The sequence below is a fragment of the Sarcophilus harrisii genome, chromosome 1 (genome assembly GCF_902635505.1).
Source record: "Sarcophilus harrisii chromosome 1, mSarHar1.11, whole genome shotgun sequence".
NCBI lineage: Eukaryota > Metazoa > Chordata > Mammalia > Dasyuromorphia > Dasyuridae > Sarcophilus > Sarcophilus harrisii.
Genome location: NC_045426.1, coordinates 415,471,808 through 415,492,750, shown reverse-complemented (window position 1 = coordinate 415,492,750; position 20,943 = coordinate 415,471,808). Strand labels below are relative to the sequence as shown.

Genomic DNA, 20,943 nt, shown 5'->3' with positions numbered 1-20,943 from the left:
AAAAAAATTTCCTTTAGAAGAAACCAATTTTTTTCCTTGTGAGATGATGTCATTGGGCAGCTAAAGAAATAAGATGCTATTTTTACCAAATTGCCAAGTAGAGATTTATTTAAAAGGTCATTATGAAAGGCCCAAACATTTCAAATGTTGAGTAAAAGCTAGAGCTTTTGCTCCTCCTTCTGGTGTTATGCTGAACAAAACTGAATTTGTATACTACAGGTACTTCTGTGGTTCAAGTCACAGCTACAGATGCTGATGACCCTTCCTATGGGAACAGTGCCAGAGTCATTTACAGCATACTCCAAGGACAACCATATTTCTCCGTGGAGCCTGAAACAGGTCAGGAACAGAACTATGCTTTTTCATTTATTATATAATCTTCATGATCTTTATATGGAGGAAAAGAAAATGAAAGAACAAGAACCAAAAACCAGTTTGAACAGTTTCAAAGGGCATTTAGTACAGTGAATTAATGTCCTCAAAATTAAATAATTATTAGAGCTGTATAAAATAATAAACATATAGATACATAGGTATTTTGCTTGAATACGTGTAAAACTGAATTATGAAAAGAGTTGATTGTAATATTTGTAAAGTCCTTTGCAAACCTTAAAGAGCTATAGAAATGCTAATATTTGTTATCCTCATCAATGGTATATATTTAATTATAAAGTTGAAAATGGTTTGATATAAATAATTTTCATTGAATTGATTTTAAATTTCCATACCATGGAAAGTAGCTTTTTATGTTGTTAATTTATCTTTATGCTGTAGAAATACAAATGCTAGCAGAAAATAAAATGAATGCCATATTGTAGAAATATACATATATTGTGAATGCAATAACAAAATAGCAAATTTTTTTTCCTTTTTTATTGTTAAAGGCATCATCAGGACTGCTCTGCCAAACATGAATAGAGAAAACAGAGAGCAATATCAAGTTGTTATCCAGGCAAAAGACATGGGCGGCCAGATGGGTGGATTATCAGGGACTACTACAGTGAACATTACGCTGACTGATGTTAATGACAATCCACCTCGATTCTCCCAGAGTAAGCTCCCTTTAATAGTCCTGCACTATAAATGCTTTCAAATGAAAGAATTAAGAAATCCCCATCTGGTTTAATTTAAGGAAAATCTAGATTATGGGGTACTAGTGAACAAAAAGCTTATGTACTGATTTATCCACTGCTATTAAACTAGAAAATTAAATGTTAGAGACTTGTTTCATTCAGAAAATAGCTTTGTGAGGTGGTTTAGCTTAATAAATATACTGTAATTTTTAAATTATTTGTGAGAATAGACTTGCACTCTAAGAATACCCAATTCTTTCATTTATTGAAGGGCAATTTATTTTTCCTTAAGAAATAAATCAGGTCATAATTTTCCAGAAAAGGGAAAGAAAAAATATTCTCTACTTATAAGTTAGAGAAGACCCTAACTGTAAGTACACATATCTTAAGGGGAATCTATTTAAATACAGTAAAAAGTGTGCTTGAAATAGTTGATAAAAAAAGAATGCAACATCCAAGTATAATCTGAATTGTATTTTATGTCTCTGTTTCTTGACAAATTTATCAAAACAGTTTTAACTTTTGTTTTTTGGAGGGTGGAAGGAGATAGAAATGACTACCTTATGTTTAGCCTCAATAACTTCTGTTATATGGTAGACATTTTGTGTTACAAGATGAGAAAGAAAAGATACTACTACTCAATCTGGTACAATTTTCCTAATATTTTAATTTACTAGGTGAGTGTGCATGATTTAATGGTATCCCATACCATGACAAGAAGTCCTTGTCAAGAATCTAGAGGAAATCCACTAGCTGGACTGAATAATTGTGAGAAATTTATAGAAAAAATGAAAAAAAAAAAGTAAAGACCTGGACTACCTTTAGTCTGCATTTATGGAAATGCTGATATAGAAAGATTTGAATTGATGAATTAATAAATTCATTGAAGTTACTTGTTTAATCTTCTTTAAATAGATTCTAGTACTCAACAAAACTTCCTTTTAATTAGTATATATTGCTGACTAAAGAATATTTCTTTGAAAAGAATATTTCTAATGTAATTATTAATTACAGATAAATTTCTTTTAAGTAACTACTTTCACAGGGTCTTGGCACTAAATTTCAGGACTAAGAACATTTACAACTCCTTAATTGGGAACCATAAAATGAATGTTAAGTACACTTTTAAAAAATAAAAATTAGCATACATAAGTATAACTATGTTTATCATTCACCTACTTCTCTAATTAACTCCATCACTATTATTTTAATTTCATCTTTGCTTTGGTATGTTACTCTCATTTACATTTATATATTTATAATTATTTGTGTTGGATAGAGACATAGGGCTTATTTTATTTGGTAATCCAACTACTGTTCAGATTTGTTCATGGCATCTCCCTTGCCAAGGATTTGTTAGTCTAGCAATGTCATTAGATGTGCAAAATAAATCAGAGAACTCCAAATAATGTTGCACAAATATTTTCTTATTCCTGACTTTTCAGTTTCACCCAATTGTCAGTAACTTGTGAACAGAGTGGGTGATGCAAAGAAGGTTCTGTATTCTATACCCAATTTATTCTTAAACACTTAAGTATAGACTATTATTTTAAGTTTCAAAGATATTCTTAGGCATGAAATGTATTTTCAGTAGCAATGCTCTCATACTTCTAGTAGAATTAGATTTTATTTAGCACTTACAGATATGTAGTATAAAGCCAGTTCACGTACAACTAAACCAGCTACTCTTAAAATGAGCAGATAAGATTAAGCAAAACAAGCCTGATTCACACAGATTAAAAAGAAAGGAATTTAAAACAAAGTTTCATTGTGTTTTTTTCATAACTGCTTTATTTATTGTTGCAGTCTTTATTTTTCACTTTTGGAAATAGAGCAAATTTGTGTATTTATCTCAATAATTAGGGGAACAAAACAAAAAGAAGCATTGGATTAAACTACTTTCAGAATAACAGAACATATTCAGGTTCAATTATAGAAACCAAACCCAAATTTAATGTTTCCTTAGCACTTTAATTTTTCCTATATGTCAGGGTATAAACTGTTATAGATCACAATTGAGTAATAAATTTGAACTTGTCAATAATAGACATAACCACAATATGTATACTAATGATATCAATAATAATTTGCTTATTGTTTTCACATCTTTCAAGGGAATTCATATAGATTCTCTTTCATATAGATTAAGCATATAGATTCTCAATACTCATGTAAAGAAAGCAAAGCATAAATTTTATAAAGAAACCAATGCTGAGGGAGCTAGGTGGGGCAGTGAATAGGGCACCATCCCTGAAGTCAGGAGGACCCGAGTTCAAATTTGATCTTAGACATTTAACACTTCCTAGCTGTGTGACCCTTGGCAAGTCACTTAACCCCAATTGCCTCAGCAAAAAATAAATAAATAAATAACAAAAAAAAACCCACTAAGAAACCAATGATGAAAAACATTAATTATCTTTACAATTGAAATTTTACTCCACTTGAGTAAAAAGTAAAAAAATAAAGCCCAAGTCATTATATTCACTCTTTTTCTACCATTATAGGATGCTTCCACATCTTGCATTATCAAATAAATTAACATACTTGAAATTTTTTAATGTACTGAATAACTCTACAGTTAAATAAGTTGTTCTTATGATGTGTATTTATATAAACATCAATATAAAATTATTAGAAGTATTAATTTCTACTATATATGACTGTAATTTCTAAATGTTTTTTTCACAAATATTATTTCATTAAATTTTCGATTTAAAAACCTTTGCAAGAGGTCATTTATTATCATTTTTTTCCCAAAAACTGGTGTCTTTGAAAGGTCAAGTCACTTAGACAAATATCACAGAGGAAACATAAGCTGGACCAATCCAATGACCTCTCTATTCCAAATCTTCTCACAGACTACTATTCTCAACCTTCAGAAAAGCCTTCCAAACTCAAATTGAACCAATCAAACACAGTGACATACTATTATCTTACAACCAACATCATGATCTCAATGGTCCTCTTTGAAAAGGAAGGCTGAATAACCACTACCACACTAACAATAATATCTAAATTATAGGGTTATTATGGGGATCCAATAGGATAGCAACAATAAAACCAATCTTCAAACTCAGAATATTATACAAATCTTAGCTATTATCACTATCATTATATTTAAAAGCTTGTTAACTTAGTGGATGGAATAGTAGACTTAAAGTTAAGAAAACCTGAATTCAGATATCACTTCAGGCACTTAATAGCTACATTTCCCTGAGCAAATTACATATCCACTGCCTGTCTCAGTTTCCTCATCTATAAAATGAGGATACATTTATAAGTGGGAGATAAGATAGCATTTATCTCCCAACACTATTGTAAAGATATATTGAAACTAATTATAATTTACTTTTTAAAAATGACATATAGATGCCAACCTAGCATTATTATATTTTCCTGTAAATTTGAGGGAAAAGTGCATTAAATTGAATTAGTTCATCTGTATTAATTTTCTAGTAATGTTAGAAGGAACATGACACCTTAAAAGCACAAGGAAAATGAGATATTTCATTAATAAAAACTTCCCATCAATATAGCATTATGATAAAAGATCATAAGAAATCTTCAAAAATGAAAATTTCATAATTTCTAGTCACTGGAAGCAGGGTTTTGTTTCATTTTGTTTTGTTTCTTATGGTTTTTTTTACCTAAAGATAGGATTTCTATTCACTTCCCAAGAAATTCATTTAGGTCAGTACATAAGGTAATAAAAAAATAAGTATGAATAAAAATGTTTGAATGATGGTATGTGAAGGTGATGATATTATAAGACTGTTTCATTCCTAAGAAACAGAATACAAAAATTGTGCCTATTCGTTGAACAATGTTGTTGAGAAACATTAAAGCTATCTGCAATTAAAATATGAGACCCCTCTGTGCTATGAAAAGAACACTGGATTTGTATGCATAGAGACTCATCTTGAAACTCAATCCTTTCTTTCTCAAACCTGTATGATCTTTGGAAGTTTCAGCTTTTCTAGGTTCCAGTTTTCTCCTTCAAAATAGAGATAGAAGAATAATATGGTCTTTAGGGTCTCTTCACCTACTCGTTTAGAATTCCACCATATTATTCAGCTCAAGTGATTATTTTAGAAAATTAGCAAGTGAAAACCCTCTTCTAAGGCAGTAGAGAGAATTAGATGGCTCTGTTCTTTTTTTTCCTTCTTCCCATTTTCCTTCTCTCTCCCTCCTCTTTTCTCTCCTTTTCTTTTATTCTTTCTCCCTTTTTCTCTTCTTTTTTATATCTTCATTGGTATATTTGTATTTATTTAATTATTATTTATTTAATAATTCATCATTTTTTTCATTTTTCATATTATTTATTCATTTTTGTATATTCACAAATGCTGGATTTTTAAAATTTAATTGTATGTACCTATTTAATTTTATTGTTTAATTGTTGGCTTAATTAATGACATTCTTTATTTATTTATTTTTCCTAATCAATGTTGCTTTATAAAATTTCAGGAGCAATTTATATTATTAGAAATTTCCTGAGGTCATGAGGAATTAACATGAGTAGGAGCAGAAAGCTATTGTGCTTTAGGGGCAGAACTTGAATTCCTCACTGTGAAGCTGACTATTGACTTTTTATATGTTTATGTGGAGGGACTGCAGGGTAAGAGAATTTCAGAAACTTCCTAATATATAAATCTAACATTGCTCTATAATCATTTTTAATGTATTTAGCTATTTTTTTCTTTGTACTGGGGAGAAGTGTGATTGATTAGGAAGGATAGAAAGATTCAGACAAAAAAAAGCTTTTTATAAGTTTTTTTTATTTTCATTTTTAAGAAAGTACAAATTCATTAGGAAAAAAGTCATGGAAAGTAATAAGTTCAAATATAGAATAGCTGACTGGAATTTCTACTCACGCTAGGAGGAAGTAAATGAAGTACTGTGTCCCATTCTATATTTCTCGTATTTCTTTATCTGGATTCCATTTCCCCTTTCTAAATGTAAAGTATTTTCTGAATGTATATCTAGAATCTGGGAAGGTAAGCCTGATTTCATTTTATTTTCTCTATGATTTAATTCCTATCCTTTTCTTCTGGGAAGTTCCTAAAAATACAGAGAACAAACAAATAAAAATTAAGCACTTACAGTCCTCTTCTTCATAAATAAATTACCAATAGACAAAAATCTAGTTTATTCACCTCTCCTCTTCTTTCTATTTTTTTCAGTTCTAGAAATCATCAACAGAATAATAAATAAGAGATTCCACCTCCTCCAAACAATAAAATTTTGAGGGAGTTTTGATTATCTATAATCTTGATTAAGAGAATTTATATGTTACACCACCATCTAACACCTAGGGACTTTGGTTGCTCTTTGGTTCATCCTTCTTTAAAAATTTGATATTTTAGTTTACCCCGTTACCTGTAAAACAAAATTTTAAAACTGAGATTGAGATTCTCTCTCTTTTTCCCTTCCAATCCCACCCTCCTCTTTGAGAAGGCACATCTGAAATCTTGCAAAACATTGCTTTAAAAGTCATATTGTGAAAGAAAACATAGATTTCCTCCCTTCTGTCCCCTCACCCCAAAAATTCCCCTTAAGAAAAATAAAGTTAAAAAGGATGCTTCAATCAGAAACAATCAATTCTTTTTCTGAATATAAGTAGCATTTTTCATCATAAATGCTGCAGAGTTGACTTTGGATGATTATATTGCTGAGAAAAATTATGCCACTCACAGCTGATCATCTTATAGTATTGCTGTTACTTTGTATGTAGTACATTTTAGTTTTCTTTAACTCATGGAAATCTTTCCAGGTTTTTTGAGAGTATCCTGCTCATCATTTCCTATAGCACAATAATATTTTATCATAATGACATACCACAAAAATTTGTTCATCCAATCCCCAATTGATGGGCATCCCCACAATTTCCAGTTCTTCACCTTAAGAAAACAGTGACTATAAATATTTTTCTACATATATGTCCTTTTTCTTCTTAAAAATTTTTTTTTCAGTGATACATGCCTAATAGTGGTATTGTTAGTTCAAAGGATATACATGGGAAGGAGGGGAAAATTTGAACAAAAGGTTTTGCAAAGGTCATTGTTGGAAAAATTACCCATGGCATATGTTTTTTTTTTAAATAAAAAGCTTTAATAAAAAAAGAGTATGTATGGTTTTATAGCTCTTTGGGCATAGTTCCTAATTGCTCTACAGAATAGTTAATCAGTTCACAATCCTGCTATTAATGCATTAATATTTCATTTTTCTTACATTCTTACATTTTCTTTTGCTGATCTATTAGTAAATCTAAGTAGTATGAGATTTTACATATATACATATATTTATTTTTATATACATAGATATGACTATAAATAGGTATGATTACATCATCTGAAAACTGTTCATATTGTTTGAGGGTTTATCATTTGGGGAATGGAATTTTTTAAATTTTATATATTGACTCAGTTCCCTGCATGTTTGATAAATGAAACTTTTATCAAGAAACTTGCTTCAAAATTATTTTCACAATTACTATTGTTAACTTATTTCCTCTATTTATTCTATTCTCTTCCTCCTTTGACCTTGTCCCTTCTGAAAAGTATTTTGCTTCTGATTATACTCTCCCTTAATAGTTCCTCCTTTCCCCTCCTACTTCCCTACAGGGTAAAATAGATTTCTGTATGCAATTGAGTGCATATGTTATTTCATTTTTGAGCCATTTCTGATGAGAGTGAAGTTCATTCAATTGTGTGACCCCCCCCCTTCCCCTGTAAAAGTTTTTTCTTGCCTCTTTTAGAGTGGATAAGTTATACTATTTCACCTCTATTTTTTTTCCCAGTACACTGCTTTTTAACACATTTTTATTTTTAGAATATTTTCCCTTCATATTCAACTGTGCCTTGTGTGTGTGTGTGTGTGTGTGTGTGTGTGTGTGTGTGTGTATTCCTTCTAATAGCTCTAATAATGAGAAAGTTCTTATGATTTATAAGTTTTAGGAATGCTATGTAGAAATGTAAACAGTTTAACCTTCTCACATAGAAATGTAAACAGTTTCAACTTATTAAGTACCCTATAATTTCCTGTTTTATTATCTTTTAATGCTTCTCTTAAGTCTTGTATTTGAAAGTCAATTTCTTTTTTTTTAATTCACCTCAGATATTTTCATCACAGATATTTGAAAGTTCTCTGTTTCACTGAATAGACTTTTTTTTTGTCTTGAAGGATTATGCTCAGTTTTGCTGAGTAGGTGATTTTTAGTTGTAATTCTAGCTCCCTTGCCCTCTGAAATATCATATTCCAAGTCCTCAGATTCTTAAATGCAGAAGCTTCTAAACCTTGTATTATCCTAACCGGGGCTCTATCATACTTGAATTGTTTCTTTTTGGATGCTTACAACATTTTCTCTTTGATCTAGGAATTCCAGAATTTGGCTAAAATATTCTTGAAAGTTTTCATTTTAGTATTTCTTTTAGGAGGAGATTGGTGAATTCTTTCCATTTCTATTTTACCTACTGGTTCAAGAATATCTGGACACTTTTCCTTGATAATTCTTGAAAGATGTTGCCTAAGCTTTTTTAAGATCAGGACTTTAAGCAGTCCAGTAATTTTAAAATTATCTTTCCTACATCTGTTTTCTAGGTCATTTTCCCCTCAATGAGATATTTTACATTTTCTATTTTTTCATTCATTTTGTTTTTGTTTTATTGTTTCTTAATTTCTCATAAAATAATTAGATTCCATTTACTCATTTCTAATTGTTGGAATCCTTACAAAGTGCTAACTCATTAGAGTTGATAGAGACAATAATTATCTAATTTAGCATGGTTCAATATGATTGATCTGATCTTACAAGGAGATGTTATGGGCCAGAAAAAACAAGGTACTAAGTACAACTGATAGAAACAACGCTTGTGTTCACACCTTTAGAGAGCTCATATAAGCAAGAATCTCTTAGAGCCAGAGAGTACTCTGGGAGAAAACCCATAAGCTCACTCTCAGAAGTGGAGTGAGATTCATTCCAACTTTCTCCTTGGTACTGTCTGGAGACATTCGGAGTTGAGCTAGAGGAGTCAGATCCATTCCATTTTCCACCTTAGTTCTGGCTGGAGGCTGAAGGACAAACCTTTGGATTTGGAAACATTCAGAGGGAGCTCTTGGAACCAAGCAAAAAGATAGGCCTCTCAGAAAAACTAACCGGGCTATTTTGGAGGAAGCAATAAAAGATCTGAACTTTTATCAGCTGGCTGCGTTTGGAGTGATTATTACTTTTAACTGAAACTAAGGCTGCCTCCAGAAAACCTCCCCAAGAAACCTGCTCCCAGAGAGAACCATTATATTTTAAAGAAGAGCACCACACGAAATAGGCAAACAGGAACTATTGGAAAAATCACTTTTGACCAATTAGCTGGTGAAGGTCAGTATGGAAAGAATTCAGAACAGATTTATTATCCCATAGCAGTGTATGAGCAAATTTCTAAGGCTGCAATAAAAGCTTGGAGTTCTCTCCCTGGACAGAAAGATAGAAATAAAGCTTTTACAAAAATAGAGCAAGGTCCCAATGAACCTTTTGCTGATTTTGTGGGACGTTTGCAAACAGCTGTAATAAGAACCACTGGAGATAATGCTCCACAGAAATAATGACCAGACATCTAGCTAAGGAAAATTCCAATCAGGTTTGCAAAAGAATTATATGGGGACTAGACAAAGATGCTCCTTTAGAGGAGATCATAAGACTCTGTACCATAGTGGGCACAAATGCTTATTATGCACAAACTATGATGAATATGGGAAGACAGGGTCCCTCTTGGCAAGGGGCTTCTAGAGAAATTCATCGATGTTTTCTGTGTGGAAAAGTTGGACATTTGAGAGCTTAATGTAGATCTAATTTTTTAAGAAATTATTTTCCTCAGTGAGTTTTTGTGATTCTTTTTCCATCTGGCCAATTTTGTTTGTTAAGATATTCTTCTCCTTTTTGGCTTCCTGTACTATCCATTGTATCAATTTATTTTCCCTTCCCAATTTTTCTTATAGTTCTCTTACTTGATTTTCAGAAATCCTTTTGAGCACTTCCATGGCCTGAGACCAATCTTGTCTTTTTCTTGGGGGCTTTGGATTTAGGAGCTATTATTTTGTTTTTTCTTTTGAGTGTGTGTTTTTATCTTTCTTATCCTCATAGTTACTTTCTATAGTCAGAATCTTTTTCAGTTGTTTGCTCATTTTTCCCACCTGTGAATGCTACAAGCATTCTGTTCTACCTGCCAGTTATAAGGAAAGTCCTCATTCCATTGTGGCTGTATGTTCTAATGAACTAGTATTCCTCCTTGTCCTGTGACTATGACCCAAGACTCTATATTGGATCCTAGTATGTATAAAGCAACAGAGTCTTGACTCAGTGCTAGCAAAGAGACCTCTGAAATTTCCTTCTGAGCAGCTGTTTTACTCCCTTACTATATATGAACTGAGTGCTCTAGAAGCCTTAGCTGCTGCTTCTGATTCAGTGACTCCCAATGTAAACTTCAGTTTGCTTGGGCTGGTGATCTACTGGCCCCATCACTACTGTACTGTATTCTATAATTACTTTTGTGTAATGAAGCTTTTCTATTGATATACTAAATTGTTGGTATCTGTGGGCTGAGAGGTGTGGAAACTGCCATTGCTTTCATTGATTCATGAGCCTTGAGGTTTGTTCCCAGTTTGCTGGATTTGGGACTAGGCCAGTGTGGTCTACACTGGAATGTACTTCATTCCCACCCTGGTACAACAGATATTTTCTGCTGTCCATATCATTTGTCTTAAGTTGGAAAATTATTTCATTTTATCTCATTTTGTGACTTCTGATGCTTTAGAATTTGTTCAGAGTCACTATTTAAAGGTATTTGGAGATGCTTGGGGCATAACTCTGTCTTGTGTAAATCTTTACTCCACAATCTTGTTCTTCCTTACTTCAGCTTTTTTAAAACTCATGCTTAATCCTTCCACTATAATTTCCTCTCCTGCCAACACATGTATATTAATTTTATAATTCCTTTTCCTAGTTTAAAAATATATTAGTCACATTCAGAAATACTCATCCAATAAGGATTTTGAGTGACTATGATGGATGAAGCATGTGTCATGAAATGGTGAGTAAGGTATGAAATGAAAATGATAAATCTGAACTCATGAAGTATAATGCTGTTTGGGAGCAATAAATAACAAATACAAATAATTATAATATATGTTAAGTACATAAGACATTTATAAAGTGTTCAATGGAGACCAAGGAGTGACAGCATAGATCTCTCCTGTTTTGGCTGCTATGTCCACAAAAATCTCTTGAAGGTCTGTTAGTTATTTGTGTTTTCTCTTATATACAGGATCACTCAACTGACCATTTGATTCAAATGATATGAATATGGAAAGATTATAATATGTTAGTATCTAGAAGCACCTATGTCTCTCATGGTTATCACAATAAATTTCTAAAAATGAACCAGATGGAAGGAAACAAGTGTTGCAAACTTACTCTGTGTTTGAGCTAAGAATTGTGCTTTTTTAATGTGATCTTCACAATAGGATTACAAAATGAATGTTATTATTATCTCTATTTACTATAGAGGAAACTAAGGTCGACAGAAAATAAATAATTTGCACAGAGTCACATAACTAGTAAGTATCTGAGGTCAAATTTGAACTTCAGTCGTTCTGACTTCAGGCCCAAAATGCTATCTACTATGCCAACTAGCTGCCTCAAACCAAAATTAAGCTGCTATAAAGTACATATGTTCAGGACTGCACAAAAAGCCTGCTAGGTTTTCTCAAAATTTCTGAGCAGATACATGTCAGGATAGATATCTAGCGCAAACAAATTTGCCTCAATGAAGGAAACAGAGCTTGCTCACAACATTCTAAAAATACAGAAAGATAGAATATTCTGTTTCAAGAATATAGCCAGAATACAAATTTAAAAATTTGAGGGATAAGTAAATTTTAAAAATGCCAAACACAACAAAGAAGCAAAGCATTCTGGGAGAAGCCCAGAAGTAAGCCCAAGAGAAGAGATGAACTCCATAACCTGTTCAAACTAGATCATCAAAGAAAAGAATATTATGGCCAAAAGGATTATAAGAGTACCTAGAGGAAATGAAGCAAGGAAAACAATGTAAATGAAATAACAGCTAGGGAAGAATAATGCCAAAAAGAATAATAGTTTAGAATACAAAATGAACATCTTACACAAGTATTGAACTTCTTGAAAATTAGAATGGCTCAAACAGAAAGCAATAACTCCATGAAACAGAAAATATATGAACACAATCAAAAGGTTAAAAAAAGAAGAAGAAAATGTAAGGTATACTATTAAAAATTGATCTAAAAAACAAAAGGTCAAGGAGAAATAATTTGAGTCTTTGGAATCTTGTGAAAATCATGATCACACAAATTAAATTTAAACTATATTTGAAAGTATGAATACTCTACTTGTGAGAAACAATGAGTGAATTGAAGATAGAAATAATCCAATATTCATCTGCTAAAAGAAATTTTTATAATTAAAACTCTCAGAATTATCACAACTGAAATCCATTATTTTCTGTTCAAAGGAACACTACTACAAGCACTCAAAAAGTATGTGAGGGAGGTGAGTTCAATTATCGAACAAGACATAATCAGGATATATACATAAATCAGGATAAAACTTGGCAGCTACCAAACCATGTGAAAAAAAGGATAACTAGTGTTACACTATCTCAAATGACTTCAGATCATGCCCTATCTTAGGAAGAATTGCCCCCTCTCCTTATACTTTGTTTCTTGGTAATCTTATATGTTTCTCTAGATTTACTTATCTACATAGATGACTTTGAGGTGCATATCAAACCCTATTTGTGGGGAGGATTGTTTTACAAATATAATTATGATGTATATATGTTGAACTCATATCTCAGACTGGTCTCCTCTTTTTCTATAAACCTGCTTCTCCAGATTTCCTATTTTTACTAATGGTATCTAACTTCAATTTAGCCATGCTTAAAATGTCAAAATCAAATTTTATATTTTCCTTTTCAATCATCTTTCCCTTCCCAATTTTGTGTCACATTCTTCCTCTAAAATAACTTTTAAATTAGTCCTCTTTTCTCCATGAATACTGACATTATCTTAATGAAGAGGCTCCTTACCTCTCAGAAGCTAGACTATTTTAAAAGCCTTCAAACTGTACTTTCTTTACCTACTGTCTTGCATTTTTTATCTATCTTTCAGAGAATTCCTACATCAATCAACACAATTTTTTTCAATTCAGTACATCTTTTTTGACTCTGGGGTAAAATTTAAACCCTTAAACCTGGAGTTTAAAGCACACCAAAAGAATTTTCTACTATATATACATATAATATTTACTTTTTATATTAATATGCTTTGTGAACTTTATATTTCATTCAAAATTTAATAGTTGTTCTGTTTAAACTTTGCATGATTCCTCTTGCCTTTCTGAATTCCTGAACCCTTTTAATAATAATGTTTTTCTTCTAATTATTATCTCCAGTTTTTCTTGCATATATCTTGTTTAAGAATAGTTATTTTCTTGTTGTCCCCTGTATTTATGTTCTAATACATAGATCTAATACATAGTTCTAATACATAGATCACAATCTAATCCTTAAGAACATAGAGTTTCTTTTCTTTCTTTGAATCTCCAGAAATTTGCAGTAATTGATAACTAGTAAATGTTTAATAAATCCTTTTATTATTCTGGTTACTTGTAATGTGTTCACTGTACATTGACCTTTATGCTTCCTTTGAGCTTTATTTTTGAGCACTCTTTTTTCAATTATCTGTAAAGATACTTTTCAACATTCACCTGCTATAAAATTATTTTTCTCCTTTCCCTTTCACTTCCACAAGACAGCAAGTAGTCTAATATAGGTTATATATACAGTCCTCGTGAAAAGAAAAAAACAGAAAAAAGGGGAAAAAACATGAAAAAGAAAAAACAATCATTCCCTCCCCCAAATATTCTTCAATCAGCATTCAGACTCCATAGTTCTTTCTCATAGTATCATTTTACATCTTTTGGAGATGCCTTAAATCATTCTATTGCTGAGAAGAGCTAAATCTATCAAAGTTGATCATTTCACAGTGTTGCTGGTTTTATTCACTTCACTCAGCATTAGTTCTTGTAAGTCTTTTCAGGTTTTTCTGAAATCTGCCTCCCTATAATTTCTTATAGAATAATAGAATTCCTTTACATTCATATATCACAATGTATTCAGCCATTTCCTAATGCATGGGCATCACCGCAATTTCCAATGCGTGATCATCACAAAAAGAGTTGCTACAAATATTTTTGTACATGTGGTCCTTTTTCATGTTTTAATGATCTCTTTGAGACACAGAACTAGTAGTGGTATTACTGGATCAAAGAGTAGGCACAATTTGACTTCTAACTTTTTGGTCATAGTTCCAAATTGCTCTCTAGTATGGTTTGTTCAGTTTACAACTTTATCAACAATGTATTAATGTTCCCATTTTCCCACATCCTCTTTGACATTTATCATTTTCTTTTTCAGTCATATTCACTAATTTGATTCAAGTAGTTCCTGGGCTTTTCTTGGCAAGTAGGCATCAAATATTTTAAAGTGTCAAAGTATTCCATTTTAATGGAATTTCTCTTTCTATCTCTTGCTGCTGAGTTTTTTTAATTAAAAAAAAACATAAAATGCTTTCTGCTTATTTCTGCTTATTTCTGAGGTTTTATCTTATATGATGCAACTTTACTAAGTTTTAGTGGTTTTTAGTTGATTCTTTAGGATTCTCTAAATATACCATCATTTCATCTGCAAAAAAATAGTTTTGTTTTCTCATTACCTATTTTAATTCCTTCATTTTTTTTGCTCTTATTGCTAAAGGTAATATTTTTACTACTGAATTCAGTAGTAGGAATGATAATGACCAGTCTTGTTGAATCCCTGATTTTATTGGTAAGGCTTCTAGCTTATCTCCATTGCAGATAATGATTATTGATCATTTTAGATAGATACTGTTTATCTTTTTAAGGAAAACTCCATTATTCCTATGCTTTCTGGTATTTTCAGTAGGAATGGGTGCTATATTTTATCAAAAACTTTTTTCTTCATCTATTGAAATAAATGTGATATTTGTTAGTTTCATTATTTATATGATCAATTATGTAGAAGGTTTTCCTAATAATGAACCATCTCTGCATTCCTGATTTAAATCCAACTGGTCATAAAGTTTTATTCTAGTGACAAATTGTTGTAATCTCTTTACTAGTATTTTATTTAGAACTATTGCATCAATATGCATTAGGGGAACTAGTTTGTAATTTTCTTTTTCTATTTTTGATCTTCCTGGTTTATTTTGTTTCATATAAAGAATTTGGCAGTATACCTCCTTCACATATTTTAAAAAAGTTTATATAATATTGATATTAATCATTCTTTTAATTTACAAGAATTCTCTTGTAAATCAAACCCCCAGAGATTTTTTTCTTAGGGAATTCATTGATGGGTTGTTTGATTTCTTTTTAAAAAAATAAGGTTTAGTATTTTATTTCTTCTTCTGTTAATCTGAGCAATTTTTATATTTTAATAAGATTCATCCATTTTACTTACATTATCAGATTTATTGACACATAGTTGGGAAAAATAGCTTCAAATTATTGTTTATATTTCCTCTTCATTGGTGAGGAAAACCACCTTCTCATATTTGATGATAGGAATTTGGTTTTCTTCTTTAAAAAAAATTCAAATTAAACAAATGTTTATCTATGTTATTGTTTCTCCCCTAAAACCAGTTTATCAATTGTCATCTATTAATTCAAAAGTTATCATACATTAATTTTCCTTTGATTTTCAGAATTTTTAATTTAGTATTCAACTGGCGGCTTGTAATTTTTTCTTTTTATAACCTTTTTAAGTTGCACATCTAGTTTTTTATGTCCTTTTCTTTCATTTATTCATGTAAGGATTTAGGTATATATTTCCCCTAATTACTGCTTTAGTTGCATCCCATAAGTTTTGCTATATATTTGGTATTATTGTTCTCTTTGATGAAATTATTGTTTCTATGATTTTGTTGACCTATTCATTATTTAGGAGAAAAAATTCATTTCCAAGTAGTTTTTAATCTATTCTTCCATGATTCATTAATATATACAATTTTATTGTATCATAATTTGAAAAATATATATTAATATTTATAGATTTCTGCATTTTGCATTTGATTATAAATTTTTTTTCTCTTAATACATGGTCATGTGTGTATATGGGTGGGGTTACTATGTATCACCGAGAAATAAAAAAGTATATTCCTTCCTATCCCCATTCAACTCTTTTCAGAATACATCATATCATAACCTTTTCAAAATTCTATCCAACTCCTTAATATCTTTCTGGTTTATTTTTTATTAGATTTACATAATTCTGAAAGTGGAAGGTCCAGATCTTCCATTAGTATAATTTTGCTGTCTATTTCTTCTTATAATTCACTTAGCTTCTCCTTTAGGAATATGGATGCTACACTTGGTGCATATATGTTTTGTATTGATATTACTTCATTGTCTATGGGAAGAAAGATGTAGTTTTCTTCCTTATATTTTTAAATTAGATTTTTTTTTAATTTTGCTTTTGTTTTGTCTGGAATCAGAATCACTCTGGCTGCTCTTTTTTAAAATATTTCAACTGAAGCTTAATATATTCTGCTCCAGTCTTTTACTTTACTTTCTGTGTATCTCTCTGCTTCATATAAGTTTCTTATAAACAACATATTATAGGAATCTACTTTTTAACCCACTCTGCTATCCACTTTTGATTTATGGAAGAGTTCATTCCATTCACATTCACAATTTTGATTGCCAACTGTGTATTTTCTTCCATCCTATTTTCTTTCCTGTTTATAATTTTTTCTCACTTTTCATCCTTTCCCTCCTCATCAGCATTTTGCTTCTTACCACCACTTCCCTCAGTCTATTCTCCTTTACATCACTTTCTAAAGGGAAAGACAGAGACCGTTTAATTGAAAAAAAAAGACAGAAATAAGGAGGGAAAGGATTGTATTGAGAGAAAAAGAAAAGGGTGCCCAAATGGGGTAAATTAAATCATACGAAGAAGCACAAAAGACCTATTATAGTACAGCTAAAGAATAAAGGGAAATGAGTACCATATTCTCCCTTTCCTTGTACTTCCTTAAAGGGTAAGACAAATTTCTATATCCAATTAAGTGTCTATATTGTTCCTTCCTTGGGTGAAATCTGATGAAAATAAGGTTTAAACTATTCTTATCTTCCTCCCTTCTTTGCCGCTACTGTGATAGGTCTTTTGTGCTTCTTCATGTGATGTAATTTACCCCATTTTGCCTCCTTTTCTTCTCCCAGTATAATCATTTATCCACCCCCTAATTTCTTTTACATATAAACCCATCAAAGTGAACTCATACACATATCTTCTGTCTATTTTCACCTTACTAATTGCCCTAATAAAGATATAGTTCTAAAGAGTTATTACCATATTTCTGTGGGCGGGGGGATGTGAACAGTTTAACTATTCTTATTTTTTTTTTTCTTTCCTGTTTACTTTTTTATGTTTCTCTTGAGTCTTGTGTTTGGAGATCAAAGTTTTATTTGAGTTCTAGTCTTTTCATCAAAAATGATTGAAAGACCTTTACTTCAAGAATTGACTCTAATTTATAAGAAATCAAGCCATTCTCCAATTGATAAATGGTCAAAGAATATGAACAAGACAATTTTCAGATGATGAAATTGAAACTATTTCCACTCATATGAAAGAGTGTTCCAAATCACTATTGATCAGAGAAATGCAAATTAAGACAACTCTGAGATTCCACTACACATCTGTCAGATTGGCTAAGATGACAGAAAAAAATAATGATGAATGTTGGAGAGGATGCAGGAAAACTGGGACACTGATGCATTGTTGGTGGGGTTGTGAACTAATCCAACCATTCTGGAGCGCTGTCTGGAATTTTGCCCAAAAAGTTATCAAACTGTGCATATCCTTTGACCCAGCAGTGTAACTACTGGGCTTATACCCTAAAGAGATACTAAAGAAGGAAAAGGGACCTGTATGTGCCAAAATGTTTGTGGCAGCCCTGTTTGTAGTGGCTAGAAACTGGAAAATGAATGGATGCCCATCAATAGGAGAATGGTTGGGTAAATTGTGGTATATGAATGTTATGGAATATTATTGCACTGTAAGAAATGACCAGAAGGATGAATACAGAGAGGCTTGGAGAGACTTACATGAACTGATGCTAAGTGAAATGAGCAGAACCAGGAGATCATTATATACTTCAACAACAATACTGTACAAAGATGTATTCTGATGTAAGTGGATTTCTTTGACAGAGAGACCTAATTCAGTTTCAATTGATCAATGATGGACAGAAGCAGCTATACCCAAAGAAAGAACACTGGGAAATGAATGTAAGCTGGTTGCATTTTTGTTTTTCTTCCTGGGTTATTTCTACCTTCTGAATCCAATTCACCCTGTGCAATAAGAGAACTGTTCGGTTCTGCACACGTTTTTTTTTTTTTTTTTAATTTTTTTTTTAATTTAATAGCCTTTTATTTACAGGTTATATGTATGGGTAACTTTAAAGCATTAACAATTGCCAAACCTCTTGTTCCAATTTTTCACCTCTTATCCCCCCACCCCCTCCCCCAGATGGCAGGATGACCAGTAGATCTTAAATATATTAAAATATAAATTAGATACACAATAAGTATACATGACCAAACTGTTATTTTGCTGTACAAAAAGAATCAGACTCTGAAATATTGTACAATTAGCTTGTGAAGGAAGTCAAAAATGCGGGTGGGCATAAATATAGGGATTGGGAATTCAATGTAATGGTTTTTAGTCATCTCCCAGAGTTCTTTCTCTGGGGTATAGCTAATTCAGTTCATTACTGCTCCATTGGAAATGATTTGGTTGATCTCATTGCTGAGGATGGCCAGGTCCATCAGAACTGGTCATCATATAGTGTTGTTGTTGAAGTATATAATGATCTCCTGGTCCTGCTCATCACTCAGCATCAGTTCGTGTAAGTCTCTCCAAGCCTTTCTGAAATCATCCTGTTGGTCATTTCTTATAGAACAATAATATTCCATAATATTCATATACCACAATTTATTCAGCCATTCTCCAACTGATGAGCATCCACTCAGTTTCCAGTTTCTAGCCACTACAAAGAGGGCTGCCACAAACATTCGTGCACATGTAGGTCCCTTTCCCTTCTTTATGATCTCTTTGGGATATAAGCCCAGTAGTAACACTGCTGGATCAAAGGGTATGCACAGTTTGATAACTCTTTGAGCATAGTTCCAAACTACTCTCCAGAATGGTTGGATTCGTTCACAACTCCACCAACAATGCATCAATGTCCCAGTTTTCCCGCATCCCCTCCAACAATCATCATTATTTTTTCCTGTCATCTTAGCCAATCTGACAGGTTGCACACATGTATTGTATCTAGGATATACAGCGACATATTTAACCTATATAGGACTGCTTGCCATCTAGGGGAGAGGGTGGAAGGAGAGAGGGGAAAAATCGGAACAGAAGTGAGTGCAAGGGATAATGTTGTAAAAAATTACCCTGGAATGGGTTCTGTCAATAAAAAGTTATTATAATAAAAAACATTTTAAAAACCCTCTATTTCATTAAATGTTAATCTTTTCCCCTAAAAAATTGGGCTCAGTTTTCTTGATTAGTTGATTCTTGGGTGTAATCCCAGCTCCTTTGCTTGTAGAATGTCATATTCCAAGCCCTCCAATCTTCTAATGTAGATGCTGCTATATCCTCTATAGTCCTTATTATGACTCTATTTTCCACAATTTTTCTTTTACCTCTCTTATTTGACTTCTGAAATTTTTTTTGAGCTCTTCCAAGAAGGCTTCTTGGGCTTGAGATCAATTCACATCTCCTTGAGGTTTTTGCCTATAGGAATTTTGTTCTCTTCTGAGTTGGTATTTTGATATCTCCTGTCATCCTTATAACTTTCTATGGTCAAGATTATTTTTTTTCCTTTCTTGTTCTTTTTTATTATTATTATTTTTTGATGCTAGCAGCTTGATCACTCCACTGGAGCACCCTGGAACCTTTTTTTTTTTTTTTTTAGCCATGTTTCCCAGGCTGGGGATTTGCCTTCTGCATTAGGACTAGGTGCTCCACTGCTTTTGCTGTCCCACTGGTCTTCTAAGGCTAGACCAAGGAACCTTGATTACTGATCTGTCCTGTGGTTAAGAACCTCCCCAAATACTGACACCATCTGTGCAAGGCTGCACTCCCCATTCACCCAAGTGAAGTCATTCTAAGTTATCCTAAGCTGAAGAGTTGTGAAATAACTCTTTTAGTAAGTTCTCTTGCTCTGGAATCTGTTTAGATGCTAGATTTAATATTATTTCTGAGGGAAGCTGAGGAGAATTCTTTCAACTTCTTTTCTTCTTAGCATGATTTATCTCTGTAACTTCTTTGAAACTTTCTCTGTCTTTCCATTTCTAAAGTGATTTTTTTTGCTTTGAACTTTTCTAGAGCCTTTGATCAAGTCTCTTTCTTGTCCCTATTATGCCCTATCTTGTGTTCTAATTATCTGCCGAATTCCTTCTAGTAAAATATAAACTTCTTGATGGGATTGACTGTATCATTGCTTAAAAACTGCATCCTAGTATCTACTATAGTGATTGCATGTTATATGTTTAAATGAATCTTTTGTTGTCACTGACAGAGAAAATAAGTGAAAATCTTCACAGAGATTGTATGAATGGAACTGATATTTAAAATATGGATAATATGTCACCAAAGATGAGATGGGGATTTGAAGGATTGTATACCTAGATGGGAAAATATGTATGTAACAGTATTTGCTGCATAGTATGGGGGCAGACCATGTAAAG

General features: G+C 32.0%; 1 protein-coding gene across 1 annotated transcript in view; it reads left to right on the top strand.

Moving 5' to 3' along the window:
* CDH10 (cadherin 10) overlaps positions 1–20,943 on the top strand; it is a 287,440-nt gene that overhangs the window by 211,463 nt on the left and 55,034 nt on the right. Inside the window, exons 4-5 of the mRNA XM_003759643.2 lie at positions 220–339; positions 885–1,052. Of these exons, the coding sequence (XP_003759691.1) occupies positions 220–339; positions 885–1,052 (288 nt within the window). The remainder of the gene's footprint in view (positions 1–219; positions 340–884; positions 1,053–20,943) is intronic.